Below are 18,361 nucleotides of genomic sequence, written 5' to 3'. Positions count from 1 at the left end.
ATGTCCCAACAAAGACCCTCATGCAGGTACATGTGTGTAACACAGCATGCACCTGTAAGTGATATGACCTTGGTAACTACTGTAAGTTTTAATGCACCACTGGAAACTAGGGTGGGGACTGCCAAGAGCAGCTCTTGAACTTTGAGCAGCTGGACATTAAAGAGCAAGCTGGGTATGGCACCACAAGCCTGTAATCCTGCACTTTGGGAGGCTGAGGCAAGAGGTACACAAGTTTTGAGTCCAGCTTGGGCAACTCAGTGATTGAGGGTCTATCTTAAAAATAAAAATATTTTTTAAAATATTAAAAATGGACTTAACCGTAAGTACCACCAAAAAAAAAAAAGCAACTTAGTGAACAGGGCACAGTGAGGAGGATCATGAGCTCAGGCCCGCCTGGGCAATTTCGTGAGAGCCTGTCTCAAAATAAATAAAAAGGGTAAGGGATCCAGCTCAGTGGAAAGCACTTGCCTCATATGCAAGGCCTCAGCCTGGAATCAATCCCCAGACTGCAAAATAATAGTCATTTAAAAAAAGATTTGGTGAAAACTCTTACAGGGAAGCCCGGTACGCAGTGACACCTCACTCAAAAACGCACACAACACCCCTTCAAGGACAAGATCAGCTCCCAGTGGCTGGCTGTTTAAGCAACTCAGAGATGGAGGCTGCAAACACATTTCCGAAGTTCAGCCACAGCTCTCCTCTTTGTTTCCAGGAGCACTAAGAAAATTCTCCTATCAACTAAGTACTGATAGTTCAATTTCAACTTTCCAGGACAAATGTCCTTGGCAGACTTTCCTTTTTTTGAAGGGAGAGAGAATTTGAACTTGAAAGGTGAAGGCCTGCTTGGGCTGCTGCGGCCCAGTCTGTGTGCGCAGGCCGTCACCCTTTGGAGCAGAAGGCACCCACCATCCCCAAGGGCTGGACACGTAAAACGTCAGCACGGAGCAACGCCAACAGAGCAAGGAGTCTTGGCGGAAGTTAAAGTGTTTATTTATGTGTTTAAACTCTGTACATTCTCCACAGATCATATTAAGAAGTCTGTAGGTGAAGTTTAATCTGTGCATAGTGGGAAGAGACATGGATAGGGTCAAAAGGGAAGGAAAAAAAAAAGCTACAGAAAATTAGAAAAAACAAACCAAAATAAACACCACTGGTTACCAGAACTTTAGGATTAAAAAAACAAAAAGCTGTGAGCAACAACATCAACTATACAAGCATTACAAAGACTTGTGTGAAGGAAACAAAACTCTTCAAAGCTTTCTGCAGGGTTTATAGATCCAGCTTCGTGCACAGCGGACAGCACCCTCCTTCCCAGCGACAGCCTGGCTCCTCCAGCCCTCAGCTGCTTACTTTCTTAGTCTTCTGCACACAGCAGAGGCTGGCGACGGGAGGCGGAGCGGTATGGAGGCAGGCGCCCCGAGAGGAAGAGACTATACACGTGGACATACGTGGGAAGGGGAAGTGGAAAGCAAATGCCATTGTAAGTAAACAACACATGGTGAAGAATGTCAGACACAAACTACAGGCGAGCTGCTGTGGAAGAACTGGATTTAGAGGAAAAGCAGCAGTGGACACCCTCATTTGTATGCATCAGGCTCGCTAAAAGATGTGAGAACAAAATGCCCTGACTCGCCTTGGAGACACGGCCAGTGTACAAGCAGTGGGCTTCCGAGCGTGCTCCTGTAACAGCACTGAGCCAGAGTAACATGCTGTCTGTCAGTGGTCATTCACAGTTCCCTATTCCACTTATTTCTCCGTGACTCTCTCAAAGTGTAAAAAGGGAATACTGTGTCTTTTTCACTTTTTTTAAAATAAAAACTAGGACAGTGAATGAGCCTAGAGTTGATTTATACAATGTAACTGGAACAAACAGCCTGCATATACAATCTATCATTTAAAAATCAACATTTTCCATTTATATAGAGCAGGTGTGAAACAATACAACAGAAGTGGGATTTCTGATTAATTTAAAAAAGAAAACTACATCCTTCAGATATCTGCAATAGATCATTTTTTCACGTAAGGTTTATATATCATATATTGTTATATTAACAATTTTCACCCATTTAAAAGAATGGAAATTGTAATTCTACAGTAGTACTTTATAGTTTTAATGAGCGAGGAGGTCAGGATGTACGATGAGACCTTCTGGTGGTAACTGGCGGTCTGTAGTCAATCCGGAATGCTGGATTCTTCTACCCGCCTAGCTTCTAACTAGGGTGCCGCATGCTTCCTGCCGCTCAGATCTGCATCTGCTCCAGGTACTTGTATGTGGGGTTTTCATAGCCGTGGTTCTGCATCTTATTCAGGTGGCGCTCTTCTGGGGTGAGCATGGGGTCAACCTGGAAGAACAAAGACTACAGGTCACTGTGGGGACTGTAAGAGGCTGGTTCAGGGAGTCGGGAGACCCACGCTACAGGATGCCCAGGACTAAAGGAAGCTCAGAGTCCTCTTCTCACTGGAAGACAAAGGAGAGGGAGAGGAAGGGATTGAAGAAAGAATTAAGATGTGGCATGTACATGTATCAACTCCCCATATGAGTGTAATCACACACTATAAACATGTACTAACAAAACCGCGAAAGACCCAGTGAGAGGAGAGAAGAGAAGAGAGAAGTCCAAGGGACTGTTTTTCCGTCTGAGACCAGAGTCCTGAAAGCTTGCTCTGCAGAGCCCAATGGACCTCACAGCACCGGTGACAGCGAATCTCTGCTCTGCTCCCACTCCCAGGATAGTTTAAGTGTCACAATGGCTGTGAAATAAGGAGTGGGGCCATATGGACACTGGTCCTCTGCAGCTCTGAAACTCCACAGGGGAGACAGGCTCTACGAGCAGATAAAACAAACTACTAAAACTTGCCTCAGAACTAATTTTCTGTAGCACATTCTTTTTTATCTTTTTGAGACAGAGTTTCACTATGCAGCTCAGGCTGGCCTTGTAAGTATATTCTAGATTCAAAAGACTCCTGGTCAGCCTGCTGTAGCACGCGTGCCATTAGGCTTGCCACCACTGCTGTAGTCATTTCTCTTCATATCCTCCAAGATACTGTTTCCTGTTGCTTTTTGTAATTTTTAAAAAATTTACAGTACTAGGAATCAAACTCTATGCCTCAAGCATGCTAGGCAAGTGCTCTACTACTGAGCTATACCACCAGCCCTCCTACTGGCTTTTTTTTTTTTTTTTTATTCCTTCCCTCCTGATTAAGAAAGTGGAGGTAGACTGTGATATACACGTCAGTGGTAGAACATTTGCTAGCTTAGCATACTCTCCATGTGGGGCCTGTAGCATCACCAGCAGTCATTCATTTTATTCTTTTTTTTTTTTTTAGACAGGGTCTTACTATGCAGCACAAGCTGGCCTTGAACTCATAGCAATCCTCCTGCCTCAGTCTCCCATGTGCTGGGATTACAGGTGTGTGTCACTATACCCAGCCTCATTCCGTTCTTAAATATCTGACCCATCTGAAAAAAGAAAACACTAGGAACACTCTGAGAAAACCAATTTTGCTATCCAAAGCACAGAATATTCCTCGGACTTCCTGATATTCAGTCAAAACCCAAATTAAGGCTGAAAGGCAGCAGCAGCCCCCTGCAGCAGGAATGGCAGAATTCAGCTATGGCCAACTCCCAACGCAGCCTAGCAACTAACACAGTGCTGCCGTAACTGACGACGGCAGCACATCTAGTACTCGAGATGCTTGGGCTCCACACAACTCCTGCCCGCACGTCACCCCAGGCTGCAGGGCCAACCCGCGCCAGCCTGGCCCAGGCAGGACCCCAGCCCTCACCTCCACAATCCCATGGCTGATGGTGCCGTACTGCCTCTTCCTCAGCATCACCAGGCTGATGACGATGACTGTGGCGATGGCCACGGCAATGACCAGCAGGCCGATCAGGGCGCTGCTGCTCAGACTGAAGTCCTCCCGTACTGGTCGCACAGACTCCTACAATCAAAGCAAACAAGGACTTGGTCCTTGACCACCTTTGAGCATTTTCATTTCGCCCTTCTCACCCCAAGTATGGGAAATTAACTTGAAACACTGGGCATCTCTCACTACCCACATGACCGGAGCGGGTAAGAAGTTCACACTGACATGAAACCCGGCTTTGGGCTCTGCAGTCCAACACATACCGGCTCTCCCTCCAGGCCTCCAACTCTCTCGGCATTGAAAATCATCTCCTTTACGTCCAAAGTCTCATCAACGACCTGGAATGGTGGTGAAAGGTCAGCAACCAACTGGGTGGCTGGGCAAATTCAGTATAAATATCAGCGCTTTTTCTCTACTCCATCTGGTGGAAAGCAGACACCTGAGGGACCCCTACTAGCCAGTCACTTCTGTCATGTTCTCCCAAATCCATTCACCAAACCCTTGGCTGGAATGGTTAGTAAATTAGTATAGCTGTATAGCTGGTCTCATAAGGGTTTTTATGAAGAAGCCATATTTACATACCAAATTCAGCTATCTAGATATAATCTGGAAGACAATCCAGAAATATAAGTGACAAAAATGCTGAAAGAATTCAAGGAGGGTATAAATTTCAGCAGTATAAGAACCAAACCCAAGCCACACATGGGGCGCATGCCTATAACACCTCAGCACTGGGGAGGCTGAGGCAGGAGGACTGCTGTTATTTGAAATAGCCTGAACTACATAGTTCAAGGATAGCCCAAACTATACAGTGAGGCCTTGTTTCAAAAAAAACGAAGACATGAACCCAAATTTATTCTATTTTTAAGTTACCAAATTTCTGCTCATTTGAAAATGGCTTCTAACATGTTATTCATACCTTTAGTAGGAAAGGTACAAGGGGATCAAAATATACAATGAACGCTTAAATTGTTCTTGCTACTCTTTTTTTTTGGTACCAGGAATCAAACTCATAACCTTAGGTTTGCCAGGCAAGCGCTTCTGCTGCTGAGCTACATCCCTGGCCCACTTGCTACTTTCTGAAGAAGTTGTGGAAGTCCTCTTTTGTGCCATGAGGTGTGACAGAAAAAAAAAAAAATATAGCACCCTGCTGCCAAATGCCATCCAATGAAAAGGCAGGCAGGTAAAACAGTACAATGTATCCTCATCCACCTTGTTCATTAGACCTGGCACTGTGTGACCTCTGGGTATTCCCAGAGTCAAAATGACCTTGAAAGAGCTATGTTCTGAATTGATTCAGGACATCAAGTCAGCTATGACAGCACAACTAAAGACATTCAAGAAAGATGACTTCCAGAACCGCTTCAAGAAGTGGCAGGATGCCAGGCATGGTGGCGCATGCCTGTAATCCCAACACTCGGGAGGTTGAAGCAGGAGTTCAAGACCAGCCTGAGTTACAAAGTGAGCTCAAGGCCAGTTTGAACTACATAGTGAGACCCTGTCTCAAAAAGACAAAAAAAAAAAAAAAAAGAAGCGGCAATAACAATGGGATGAGTGCATTTGAAGTGACGGTAAGTATTTTGGTTAAACAATTACCATATTTTTTGCACTGCATATTTGTCTACTGTATAGGATGAGGTACTGGACAAAAGACGGTTTCATTCACTCCTCTCCTCACAGACACAGATGTAATGCTTACAACAGTCAATCTGTGGGAGCAGCTGGACCACACATCCTTAAGCACTGACACTTCAGTGGGCAAGAGAGAAAGTGGGCTCACCATGTTTTCATCCACTTTATTCTTACTGTTAATCACTTTCTCTTCTGCACCGATCAGTCCTCGGTCCTGCTCTCCTACTCCTGACCCTGTGTGAAGAGAGATCACAGCTGAGTGTCCAGGCTGTTTACCGCAGGCTTGTCTCACAAAAGCGGCAAACACCTGCCCAAGGATATCACTGTGGTCCATGGCCTGAGGATGCTCTATGCTCTACCCCAGGGTGAATTACAGGCACTTTCAGAAGACTGGTGGGTGTAATGAAGGAGGGCAGAGTGCTTACTTTTCTCCCACTTGGAGAAATGGGACCCATGACTTTGGGGTGAATGCTTTGGTAAGGTATATACAGCAGCTGAGTGAAAACACGCAACAACACCCTCCCAGCCTGATCTTGCTGTCACCTGCTATCCTGCAGCCCAACCCTTCAGCACCTGGGTCCTCTGGCATCACCCAGCAATGATTTGCATGTTAGCTCTGAGCTTGACTTTACTGTACAGGCAATTCTTTCTGCCTCAAATACACTCCCTATGCTCAAGCCCTCCTACCCGTCCTTTGAGCTTCAGCTCCTCATGGGAGGTGCTCAGTTTGGAGCTCTTAAAATTACAGTTTGCAATTCTCAATCTCCTTCTGCACCTCTCACTGGGCTGCATGTACGGCAGAGAGTAGATCCCAGATAGATGCACTCTCATTGGTTAGTACAGAGCAAACAGGAAAAAGCATTTCCTAACACCAGGACAGAAGGCAAGAAGGACAGCAACTCTCCTCTTTCCAAGCTCAGACATGGCCTGAGCCTACATCACTTGTGTGTGGCACCTGGAACGACAGCATCAAAATACGCAGCACGAGGGGCTGGGGATTTAGCTCACCAGCAAAGCGCCTGCCTGGCAAGCGCAAGGTCGTGAGTTCGGTTCCCGGTACAGGAGAAAAACAAAACAAAAAAAAATGCAGCACGACTAGACTCAGCAAGGGCAATACTGGAGACAATTCCCTTTGTTTTTAGCTCCAAAGGACCCGATTTCTAGCTATTCTAAGCTCCTCTGCAATATATGCAACTCTACACACATTTATGTTTTGAACTTTTTATAAACAAGCAGACCAACTTGACAGCATACAGAACATTCTAAGCTAACTACCTGCAAGCAAGATCCTAAGTTTCCGCACAGCCTGCTTTCCGAGCTCATTAGAAGCAGGCAACGACTCTAGGACCTGCTTCAGCAGAGCCTTCCAGTTCACATCCAGACTCCTCCTTACCACAGGCAACATAAGCAATTCACAGCCTCTGCAGCTGCTCGGCTTGCAGGCTAATTCACTAACATATTATAACACAGCCAAAAATGATGCAATTTTTTTCTAAGCCTTTCACTTTAAAAAGACTTGCACAACCTTATTCAAGTTAAGTCAGAGCTGGCTTTTGTAGTCTTAAAATGCCAATGAAAACAGTAGCACTGCACTCCAGCTTCTGAGAAAGAAGAATCTGTAAGTGTTGCCACAGCAAAGATGCTATGAATAAGCCCAGTAAATTCTGAGTTCCTTCCATATTTTTTCTTCTGAATTTTAAAGGTCGTAAGGGCAAGATCCTACTCAAAAAATGATGTGATATGAACCGAGTCACTTAAAGGCCTATTACCAATCCAGATCATTCTAATTCTTTTTTGGCGGGATAAACCTCATTCTTTCTTTTTTTTTGAGACAGGGTCTGGTTTCACTATGTAGCCCAGGCTGGCCTTGAACTTGAGGTGACCCTCCCTCATCAGCCTCCTGAGTGCTAGGATCATAGGCATCACAGGCATGCACCACCACACTCAACTCTCGCATTGTTTCTTCGGTCAGTTCCCAAACCATTTGGCAGCCAGGTGTGGTGGAGCATGCCTATTAACCCCAGCACTTGGGAGGCTGAGGCAGGAGGATCACTGTGAGTTTGAGGCCAGCCTATGCTACATAGTGAGTTCAAGGCCACCCTGAACTACACAGCAAGACCCTGTCTCAAAAAACAAAACAAACAAAAAAGTCAAACCATGTGATTTATAAAAATGTTTAAGTGACTTAAAGAGACCAAAAATTAATGGTTAGATTGTCCTAACTCGTAACAGTTTGTAAAAGGAAAAGCCATGTGAATTTCAAGAAAATTCATCATTATCTCTTAGCACTGGAAATGTGCTGCTGAGAGGAATGTTAACACAATGACGTCTATGAAAAGGCACAGCCAAAATAAAGCAGCTACATGTAAGTCACTTTCAGAACATTCACATCACACTGTTATGTTCCGAGAGGAGCTCTGGCATAACCGAAAACAACGAATTCTGAGCCAGGGAAAACTGCCTGGTCTACCCATAATCAGTCTGCCAAAACCAAGAGTGGGTCCCTAAAATACATGAAGGACATGAAGAACTTGCACTTGTTAGCAGTGACTCACTCAAGAGGGGACTACCCACCCAGCTGGGGCTGAGCAGCTGCTGCTGCAGCTCAGGCAATAGAAACCACATGGGCTTCAAGGACAGAGTCCCTCCTCCCCCCCTGAAATGCAGACTGGGACAAGTCACGCAGCCTCCAAGGGTTCTTCAACCGCCTCACCTGTAAAACTGAGTGCAGAATCCTGCACCAAGGGTAAATTCAGTGGGTTAAATGAGGTCAAGTACACAGGGACTCAGCCTGGTGCTCTTCCAAAATGTGAGCTGTCTTTGAAAACTGGGGACTTGCTATACCAAGAGTTCACCTGTCGCTATCTGATCATCAGCTTCTCAAGTTTGCTACAACTCAGAGGACATGGACAAGTGATGTCACACACACACACACACACACACACACACACACACACACACGGCAGAGAGAGCTAAAAAGGGAAAGAAGGTAAGTGGGAAAATTAGAGAAAAAAGATGCAGAAAGGCAAAAGATGCACCCTGTGAATTAGGCATATTGTTATTCTATATATCAGCAATTCATAACCAACTTGTTTAAGGTTCCTAAATCCTAGAAGGATTTAGCAAAGCATCTATGTGAGTTACTGTGCATTTTCTGGACAGCCTAGAAAGAAAGCTCCAGGTGTCCACACAGCAGCCACCGCCAATGAAAGCGGCCTCTGGGTGCTGACCGCCAGGGCTACTTGTGCACAGCACAGCCAAGGCTGAAGGAATGAGGTGGGGAATCAGGCGATGACATGAAACAGAAAGTGAGACTGCCGACACGTAGGGAGGTGAGAAGGAATGGAGGTCTTTGACAAACCAACCTTTCTTCATTGGGTGGTACAACTCCGGCTGAGTGTCTAGCAGAAAGGAAAACAATAAAAAAAAAAAATAGCACAAAAGGAGATTAAGAAAGAAAATGGCTTCTTTCAAAATTCCTGTCTTAGAATTTCTCTATCATGTAAATGAAAGGCATTTTTACTTAAAAACCATGCCTGACATATCTTATAAGCAAATTAGCAACAAGATCCACAGCAATTTACTTGAAGACATTCTTGATGAGAGAAAAAACAGTAAATCTGACTTGGGCCTTTTAAGGGAAATTATGGGAGATTGACAAATTATTTACCTTTCCTTATTTTCTCAGGAAATAGGGGAAAAAAAACCCCAAAAAACCAAGGTTAGTATTGGTTGTGGTTTACTTACACGGAGACCAGGCCCTACTGAGCTACCACTATGCCCAAGATGCTTCAACCCCAACTAAGCATAAAGAAATGGCCCTATGTGACTACACTACAGCCCCAGAGCCTGGGATCTTTAAATCAGGGTCAGGAAGGGTGATACCTCTTCATTCCTGCTTTATTACTGGAAGGTCAGAGTTGGTACCTCCAAGATAACTAGTTCAGAAAGCATTTCTATTAAAAGCTGAGAGCTAAGCTGGACCCGGTCTGTTTCAGCACTATGTGCGGTCAAAGGTATGTTACTGCAATCCCGGGGCTACAGGTCCCTGTTAGCTCAGGTTCGAAGCCTCACTCTCCCCCTCCAAGTGACATGGCTCTGGGAGGTATTTAAACTCTTTAAACTTTAGGATCCCCAAAGGGGACATTCCCAGTATCTACCTTAGAGGATTATTCTGAAGACTGAATGAAACCCTGTGAGCCAAATGCTTAACTAAAGCTGGCGAATTGCTGTGGCCATTTTTACCACTGTTATCACCATTTGCAGTAGCAGTAAATAGAATCTGATCACACACATTGGTCTTGGGATTCTGGTCTCCAAAGTATGCTTATTTCTGGTGCAGACTCATCCCCTTTAGAGATCCTTTCAGTCAACACGAACCAGCGAGAGAAGGGAGGAAAGCAGGCCTGACTAGGTCTCAAGACTGACTAGGACACAGTTTCTTACTCAGCCACATCAGAGATGTGACCTTCAGCCCATCCAGGCCCTTCCTCAGGCCCTACCTCCCAAAACTGTCATAAAAAAAGACAACCTTACATAAGACAAAGGTGCTATTTCACCTACAAAGTGACTCCTGCATGAAACAAGGCATCGCAGAAGCAGAAGAGCAGCAGGCTTAAAGCAACCCATCTATAACATGGCAGGAGGACCCCTGACTTGTGTGGTAGAAAAGCCAGCTGGCAGGCAGGACCACCTTGGTGCTCACACACAGCAGTGTTGAAGGAATCCAGTCTCCCTTTCCTTGCCTCTCACCAGGAATACAAACAACAGACCCCAAATGTTCTAACTGTGCTGTCCCCCAGCCCACTGTCAAGAAGTTATGTGAGGACATACGCACCTTCATTCTCAGGCAAGGGTGGGAAGGGATGGAAAGAGTGAAACGGCGGGAACTCTTCGCTCTCCTCAGAGCTCACCCGTACATCCATGGGGCTCTCTGAGATGGAGGCAGTGAACTGGTCCATGTCTGCTCGCTGTTCCTGAAGGAGTTCATCTGAGGACATAGGCAGGAAACAGAAATGCAACTTTCAGAAGACTTAGTGTGTTCACCCAGGACCAGCAGCCTACAAAAGGGTAATTCTTGTTACACAAGAGCTCAAGATCTGCCCAGTGTCCCATCAGTCTGCAACCCAGGTGACCTCTGCATCCCTGCCCTCAATACCAAACACCTTCTATGACTCTACAGTACTACCACGTAACCTGAGGCTCTCTCCAGACCCTCTTCTCGTAGTTCTCCACATACTGGTTAAGTGGTCTTCTTGAATGCCCCAGTTTTGGATTTTTAAAAATTATACATATTTTTGATATACAGGGTGATGTTTTGATACACATAGTAAAATGACTACTAACTGTGCACATTAAGTACCCATCACCTTCCACAGTTACTCTTATTGCAAAGAATACTGAAAACTTACTCTTCTCGCAATTTTTCAGCATACAATATAATATATTCTTTGAGACAGGGTCCTGCTATATAGCTCAGGCTGGCCTTGAACTCACTATGTAGCCCAGGCTGGCCTTGAACTTGTGGCAATCCTCCTGCCTCAGTCTCCCGGTGCTGGGATTATAGGAAGCGCCACCACATCAACTGCAGTATCCCATTAACTACACTGCTCACACTGCATGTTTGATAACTAGGCCTACTCACTCTACATGGCTGTAGTCTCCTACGCTTTGGCCTACCTCTCCCATGCCTGTTGAAAAAACCACCCATATATCGTGATTCCCATACCCTTAACCTGTAGCTACTGGATCTTTGATCTCCACTTTCACGTCCAACAGCACCTCCTATCTGAATCCATACAAGCAGCATTATTTTCCCTCCACCTCCGTAAGCACTGGCACCACCATCCACTCACTCACTCAGTTCCTCAGTGTGACGTGCTGGTGCTCTTCTCCCTCACCCCTCTCCGCACACCCTTTTACCTGTCCCCTGGAGCACCTCTCACAAATGTCTCTCACTCTCCAGCATCAGCGGCACACACTACCACAGTCTTGCTCCTGGATTTTCATAATCTCTTCTGGGCTGGTCTTCAATCTCAATCAGTTCTCCACATGGCAGCCAAGAGACTTTTTTTTTCCTTTCCAAAATTCATATTCAGGACAACAATCCAGACCTAGTCACTCCCTAGGCTGAAGTCCTCTAGCTGTTTCCCATTATCCTACCTAGAATAAAATCCAACTCGATTTCATTTAACTCTCCTCAGGATCCAGACCCTGCCTACTTCTTTGTCGTCATTCCCTGTGACATGGGACTCAAATGTGCTGGTGACTTAAACTTCAGGCCTTCAGAGTGATCATTCCCTCTACCAGCAACATGATTTCCCTTATGATCTTTGCAGGAAACCAACTCTCAAACTCTCAAGTTATTGCTCCCCTGCCTGACAGCATTCCCACCATTCCACCCTGGTTGTAAGGCTCTACTCATCACTAGAACCACCTGATCCTTGTTTTGCTGTTTTACTATCAGTTTCTCTCCTGCTATAACCTCAACTCCAGTAGTTCCCCCCCACCGGTGCACTATTTTACCCTGGGACACAAAAGTAGACACAGTAAAGCTTGGAGAAGAGGATGTTGGAATTTGTGTTAAACAGGGTGCCTTGGAATACCTCAGTAATTAAAGGGAAATTTTAACAGGAAACTTCTCAGCCCCTGCATTTCATACCCTGGATTTTCTTCCACTAACAAGAGTGAATGTCAAGGAAACTCAAGGCTCTGTGGCTTCCAGCCAGCACACAGCTGTCCTTAGGAACTCCTTGACCTTGCCATATGAGCTTCTGTTGACTCCAGACCTCTGGAGCCACAGCATGCTCGTGCCCAACCTTATGAGCCCTGCTAGTTCCAAATTCTCTCCTCTTACCCAGCCATGCCACCTGAGCCTCAGCAAGAAGTAACCCCAACCTTGATGCAGGCACCTACGACCTACCAATTTCTGCTTGAATTTCCTGGGCTACATAAGGGACTTTGTAGAGCAGAGAGAGGCTCTGGTTCCTCCTTTCTTCGATCACATGGAGATGTGTCATCACCTGGAAGGAGAGTTAGGGTGGAGAGGTCTTATTACAGAGAACCATCAGCTAGGAGGGAACACTTCCAGAAAGGTGAAGGCAAAGGTGTGCCCCCTCCAGAGTCCAGCAGAGTAGCTGGCCAGGGAAATGTGTTAGTCCCAAGGTCCCACTTACCCAATACATTCAGACAGCATGTTCATCTATAGAGGGATCCAAGTCAGAAGAAAACTTCACTGTAAAAAATGTCTGCTATCTAGTTTTGAGTGTGATTTTCACAGGAGGCACTTACTACCAACCACACTGAGCTAAAGGACCCTCATTTATACAATGCTGGGTGTTCAATTAGTTTTGCTGAGTGAAAGTATCAGTCAATTATTACCAATGCTCAGATTAGGGGCAAAAACAGACTGAAATGACCGGCCAGAAAGTAGGTATGTGGAAAGGGGATCAATGATGGATTTTGCTTAGTGAAGAAGCCACTTACAATGATTACTATGGTGAAGAGCAGAACAGTTTATTCCTACTTAACTAAGTTACTGTTCTTGAAAAAATTAATGTTCAGGTATAAATAAACCACAACGTGACTTGGGCTAACATCCACCCAATGAAAACAAGGCACGCTGCTGCAGCTCACACGAACTCAGCAAACCCTGTCTGGTCAGGCTCGCAGTTACCCAGTTCTTCCTAAAGAGGGTGCTCAAGGCCAGCGGATTAATTATGAGAGCTTGAAGCCATTAAAATGAAGGGTCAAAATGAAAGAAAAAGTTAAATGTAAAGACGCTTTTATTGCAGACTGATGTGTCTCTGACCTTTAAAAGCAAGAATGAAAGCAATTTAATTTTATATTTGCCATTCTGCCAATCAAGTAAATTGATGGGAAAGCCCCAGAGTGGGTGCCTCTGAGGAAATGTAAATACGCAGCCCTGCACCACCCCCATTCTCAGCCGGTGTGGGCATCATTATGCTTCCCCAGAGCAGTCAGGGAGCCTTGGTGAAAAGGCCAACTCATATATCCATAGGAGGTGAAGAACTACAGGGCAGAACGCTGGAAACTAGTGTTGCTACGGTAACCCTGAGCTAGATGGGGGAGGGGCACATCACTTATATTTCAGGCAAGAAAATATAGCTGAAGTTCTGCCAGTTAAATGTCTCTAACATGCAAATCCAAAATCAGAAATGCTCTAAATGCTTAAAATCTGAAACATTTTGAGTACTGGCATGATGCTCTAAGTGGAAAGCTCTAAACTTGATCTCATGTGAAAGTCACAGTCAAAATATAGGTCAATAAAATTATATAAAATTACTTTCAGGCTATGTGTAGAAGGTATATATGAAATATAAATGAGTTTCATGTTTAGACTTTAAAGGATAGCTCATCATGTACTGTGGCAAATGTTCCAAAATCTGAAAAAACAAACCAACCAACCAAAACCAGAAATATTTTTCTGGTTCTAGGCATCTCAGATAAGGATAAGGATAAGGTTGAGTATCTTGGGTTTTTCTAGAGTTCAGATAATAAAAGGTTACTTTAACTCAGTGAGGATGCTGGGCTAGAATTAGGAACATAGCTGATATAAAAGCACCAAGAGACAAGCCGGGTGTGGTGGCACACACCTGTAATCCCAGCAGGAGAGACGCTGAGGCAGGAGGACCACCAGGAATCTGAGGACAGCCTGCGCTACATAGTGAGTTCAAGGACAGGCTGAACTACATAGCGAGACCCTGACTCAATAAATAAAGCAATTAATTAAATTAAATAAATAAATGAAAACACCGGGAGAGCTGGGCCTCCCTGGAATGCTCTCTGGTAGGATGGTTCTTTTCACTGTACTTGGTGTGGTGGTTTGACTGTGTGCGGGATCCTCTGATTATCTGAGCTATTGACCAATGTCTCCCCTTCTATTCTGACCACACAAAACAGGATTATTTTTTTGTAAAATGTAATACTGCTAATTTTTCACCAAAAAGTGTGGAAAACAATTAATTTTATTTAAAAACAGAGTAGACATCAGAAGTCTACCTAACCCCTGACAGGAGGCATTTCTTCCTGTCTTCCCAGAAGTCTTTCCAGGACTCTTGGTCCTTTTCTCGTTTTTATTTTGAGACTGGGTCTCCCCTAGGTTGCCCAGGCTTGCCTGAAACTTTTGAGCTTTCCGAGTGGCTGGGATTAAAGGTGTCTGTCATCACGCCTACCCAAATACCTAACTTCTACTGCTGAACTACTCTGGACATTTATGGATCATCATTCTCCATCTTTATAGTTAATAAAATTAATTTCATATTGGCTGTGAGCTGCTCAAGAGTACTCAACTTTGTATCATCCAAAGCTACTATGGAATCTGCCGGTAAGTGGACATAAAAATTCTCTTGCCCAGCAAATGGAGTAGAACTTAGCAACAATATTCCTAAAATTTAAGAGACAAATTACCTTATGATCACAGTACACACAAGAATGGGAGGGAGAGTTTCTAGGATGATGAGCAATGACCAATAGTGTATTCTGTGTGGACTGGTGCTTGCAATCACACAGCATTATATTTAAAATATGGAAGTAAATAAGATCAGTGATGATACTGTACAAGGCCCTTGAGTAAAACTAACAGGCAGAGGCTTCCTCGTTTATAAGACAGCTAGCAGTCTTATAGGCAAGTTCTTTTTCTATGAATCTAACAAAAAAGTAAAAAGTCAACATAGGGACAAGAGCAAAATGACAAAAAGGAATCAAGTCTCTATAGATGACTATAAAGTAAAGCTAGATGCTGCATGGGACAAAACCAGGAATGAAAAACAAAAAACCAGGAATGTGAAAATGTCTGCCTAAATAAAAACTGTAATGCACAAAACAAAAAGAGAGATCTTTTGTTTGTGAGAGGCAACAGCACTAGGGATCAAACCAGGGAAGGCCTCATACATGTAAGACAAGTAATCTAACATCTGAGCTGTACTTTCAGCCCAAGACAAACTTTTAATATCTGCTTAATGATCTTTTCTGCCTAGAAGAGGGTCTCAAATATTAATTCTGGTGGTATCAGAAATAAACTGATATAAAATTTGGCATCAAAACTGACTTTCTCTTCAACATAATCCTGTATTTCTAAACCTTCAAAAACTGTTAAATACAAAGCACTTAATATAAAGTATGGAAAGGACATTTTAAAAATAGCACTGCAAAAAAACCAACTCATGTGCCACTCTCTTTGGAAATCAAAAAATCCCTTCCTAAGGACTAAGAAAACGAGCATAACCAGCAATGCTGTCCCAGTATCAGTCAAGGAATACGCCCCTACTTGAAACTATCTTGAGGTAGAGAATTCTACATGCAGCCTACCTGAGATTTCATTTGGGCTGCCTTTTCCGGGTCAACAGCCAACACGTGCTGATAATGACGAATGGTATGCAGACGATCTTTGTTCTCAGCACGGACATAGCGCCGCAAGGCCTGGAGAATGCGATGAGGCTGAAGGAGAAAACAATTATTTTAATATCCACTCACTGGAATTCAAAATAGGTAGAAAAACAAAAGCTGAGAAAGTTCACTTAAAAATGTGAAGCTTACCCAGATACAAGAACAGAAACTTTCCATATAAAATAGCAAAATTTTAAGTTCCAGCATGGAATCAGCTCCTTAAACAGTACTGCCCAGAATCTCCAGCCCACTGCCCTCCCAACCTGTCTTCTTTCTTGGCTCAGCCTCTGACACCCAGCTGGTGGTTTTCTGTCACCCGAACAGAAAAGGCCTCACTGGCGTACTCAAGAAGGACACAAGATACAAAAATCCTCCCTTCTGATGTCTGCCATCCCCAAGAGCAAGGCAGGACAGAATTAAGAGGTTAAAAAGTGGCCTCCACTTGCACAAGTTTCAATATAAATTACTTTATCCTTTTCTTCATAATCTTGTTTCTAATGGAACTGTTTCAAAAGCTTTCATTCACAGAAGGCTTTGTTCTCATTCTTTGAAGACAAGGCTACTAGAGAAAATCCAATAATTGTATAACTACCTATCAATATCCTGAGGTTGTTTTTCTAGTATAAAGTATTTGCATATCATAGGTGGTACTCACAGGCATGAAGTTATGCAAGTTTATATACACAGATACTAAAACATAATACTTTTTCCTTCTAAATCTTTCCATACCCTTAACTTAGTAAAAATGTGTTATAAAAACATAATTTTCACCCGCCTGTACCCCACACATTGATTCTGCCAAGTGCACCAATTTAAGGTAGGCCCCACTGAAAAGACCAATGCCAACTCACTCGCGGTGGGTCAGACTGCAGGGCCGCCAGGTAGTTCTCCAGCGCCATCCGCCGGCGGTCATTCAGCATGGCTTCCACTCGAGCCAGATGGGTTTCCACAAGCTGCTGCTTCTCACTGGCTGCTTCCTTCTCTAAAGCTTTAACCATAGCTTGGAAGTGCTAAATCAAGAGAGAAGGAACACCACATAGCATGTGACCCCTAGAGGAAGTCTGAGTGAGCAGCTCTAGACTCCAGTGCTTCTCCTTGCCCAGCACCTATGCAAGACAGGTTCAGAGAGTGCAGCATCTGAGATCGACATACTCTTTATCTGCCTGCTATTGGAATACTTCCTCTCCTAAAAAGCAAGTCAGATCTCAGTGTCAGAAAGACTCCTTAAGCGCTTTGGTAAGTGAAATTAATAGCAGTGCAGCCTCGTGCCTGCCATTTCAATGTGCACTGCAGTAAAAACCTCTCTTTTCCACATTACAGCAAGGTGCTGACTTTCCAAGGTGGTGAAACCAGGGACCAACAGGAGATGTACTTTGAAATATAATCCAGCAATGTGGTAAGTTATGCTGAATTGCGCTTGTTAACGTAGTAAAAGGCAAGTTATCCATAAGATATCTAGCCATGTTTACAGGTACCATTTAAGGCTGTCAAATTAAAATTTCACTGGGTAAGACACACTGGCTGGTACAGATATTACAACTTAGGATTTTCAAGGTGATTAATAAAAAAGCAAAGATCTTCCTGAAAAGAATTCCCATCACAAGAGGGAAGTCAGCTGAACATAAACATCTGAGGGCTGGGGAGATAGCTCAGCAGCACAAGCACCAAGCACCAGGTCCTGAGTTTCATTCCCAGTACCAAAAAAAAAAAAAAAAAAAAAAATCTGAAATGTAATCAGGGGCTGGGGATGTAGTTTAGTGCTACAGCATGTGCTCGGCATATTACAGGCCCTGGGTTCAAGCCTCTGAACCCCAAAATACAAATAAAACAGTTTTCCCAAACCAACCATACCTTATAAATTGGTACCCCTATCAGCAACTCTCTTTTATCAAAGCAGAATGAAGTTTGTTGCTATGATTTTAAGGTTATACTTTCACAAAGTTAGAGATGAACGTGAGTTAAAAACCTTTGTTTTTCGGCCTTTGGACTCTTCAATTAGTCTACCCCCCAGTCTAGTACTTCTGGAAAACAAGCCACATCCCAAGAATGAAGATGACAGGGGACTTTTGTCAATGAAAGAAAATTACCAAATGGCACCTGAGCTAAAATTACTTCTTGGCCAAGAATTAGGCATGCTCTCAGAGGGAGTCTGGTTTCCCTCTGGCGTTCAGAGGGACTCTGGTTTCCCTCTACCATAAGCAAGCAATGCTAGAGGTGAAAAAGGAAACAACTTTCCTGCAACTTAAGCCCTTGACTAAGAGGAGGTATCAAATTCCCACTTCCTGGAAGTTTGACTGCGAACATACACACTTGTTTTCAACTGGTCAAGATGCACACTTTGTTCCTGGAGAAGGCATCTTACCTGAATGAGAGTCTGCCGCTCTGCTTTGGGGAGATTCTTGGCTTGAAGTTCTGCCTCTTCCCATTCCTTCTTTACCTAGAACAAAGGTCAAAA

At 44.1% G+C, this 18,361-nt stretch overlaps 1 protein-coding gene across 4 annotated transcripts in view; it reads right to left on the bottom strand.

Annotated features, from left to right (window-relative positions):
- Positions 1 to 968: 968 nt before the first annotated feature.
- The window catches only part of Aplp2 (amyloid beta (A4) precursor-like protein 2), a 32,298-nt gene continuing 14,905 nt past the window's right edge, over positions 969 to 18,361 (bottom strand). For 2 of the 4 annotated variants that reach the window (XM_005378559.2, XM_005378561.2), the window contains 10 exons: positions 18,269 to 18,343; positions 16,758 to 16,916; positions 15,829 to 15,957; positions 12,422 to 12,521; positions 10,337 to 10,489; positions 8,865 to 8,900; positions 5,648 to 5,733; positions 4,131 to 4,205; positions 3,787 to 3,942; positions 969 to 2,342 (listed from right to left, as the gene is read on the bottom strand). In XM_005378559.2, the coding sequence (XP_005378616.1) occupies positions 2,241 to 2,342; positions 3,787 to 3,942; positions 4,131 to 4,205; positions 5,648 to 5,733; positions 8,865 to 8,900; positions 10,337 to 10,489; positions 12,422 to 12,521; positions 15,829 to 15,957; positions 16,758 to 16,916; positions 18,269 to 18,343 (1,071 nt within the window). In that variant the 3' untranslated portion in view covers positions 969 to 2,240. The remainder of the gene's footprint in view (positions 2,343 to 3,786; positions 3,943 to 4,130; positions 4,206 to 5,647; positions 5,734 to 8,864; positions 8,901 to 10,336; positions 10,490 to 12,421; positions 12,522 to 15,828; positions 15,958 to 16,757; positions 16,917 to 18,268; positions 18,344 to 18,361) is intronic. The other 2 variants (XM_005378560.2, XM_005378562.2) reach the window with 1 other exon arrangement.

Source organism: Chinchilla lanigera, unplaced genomic scaffold (assembly GCF_000276665.1).
Source record: "Chinchilla lanigera isolate Chin_1 unplaced genomic scaffold, ChiLan1.0 scaffold00011, whole genome shotgun sequence".
NCBI lineage: Eukaryota > Metazoa > Chordata > Mammalia > Rodentia > Chinchillidae > Chinchilla > Chinchilla lanigera.
The sequence above is the reverse complement of the archived record's forward strand: the minus strand, read 5'-3'. Positions and strand labels throughout refer to the sequence as shown.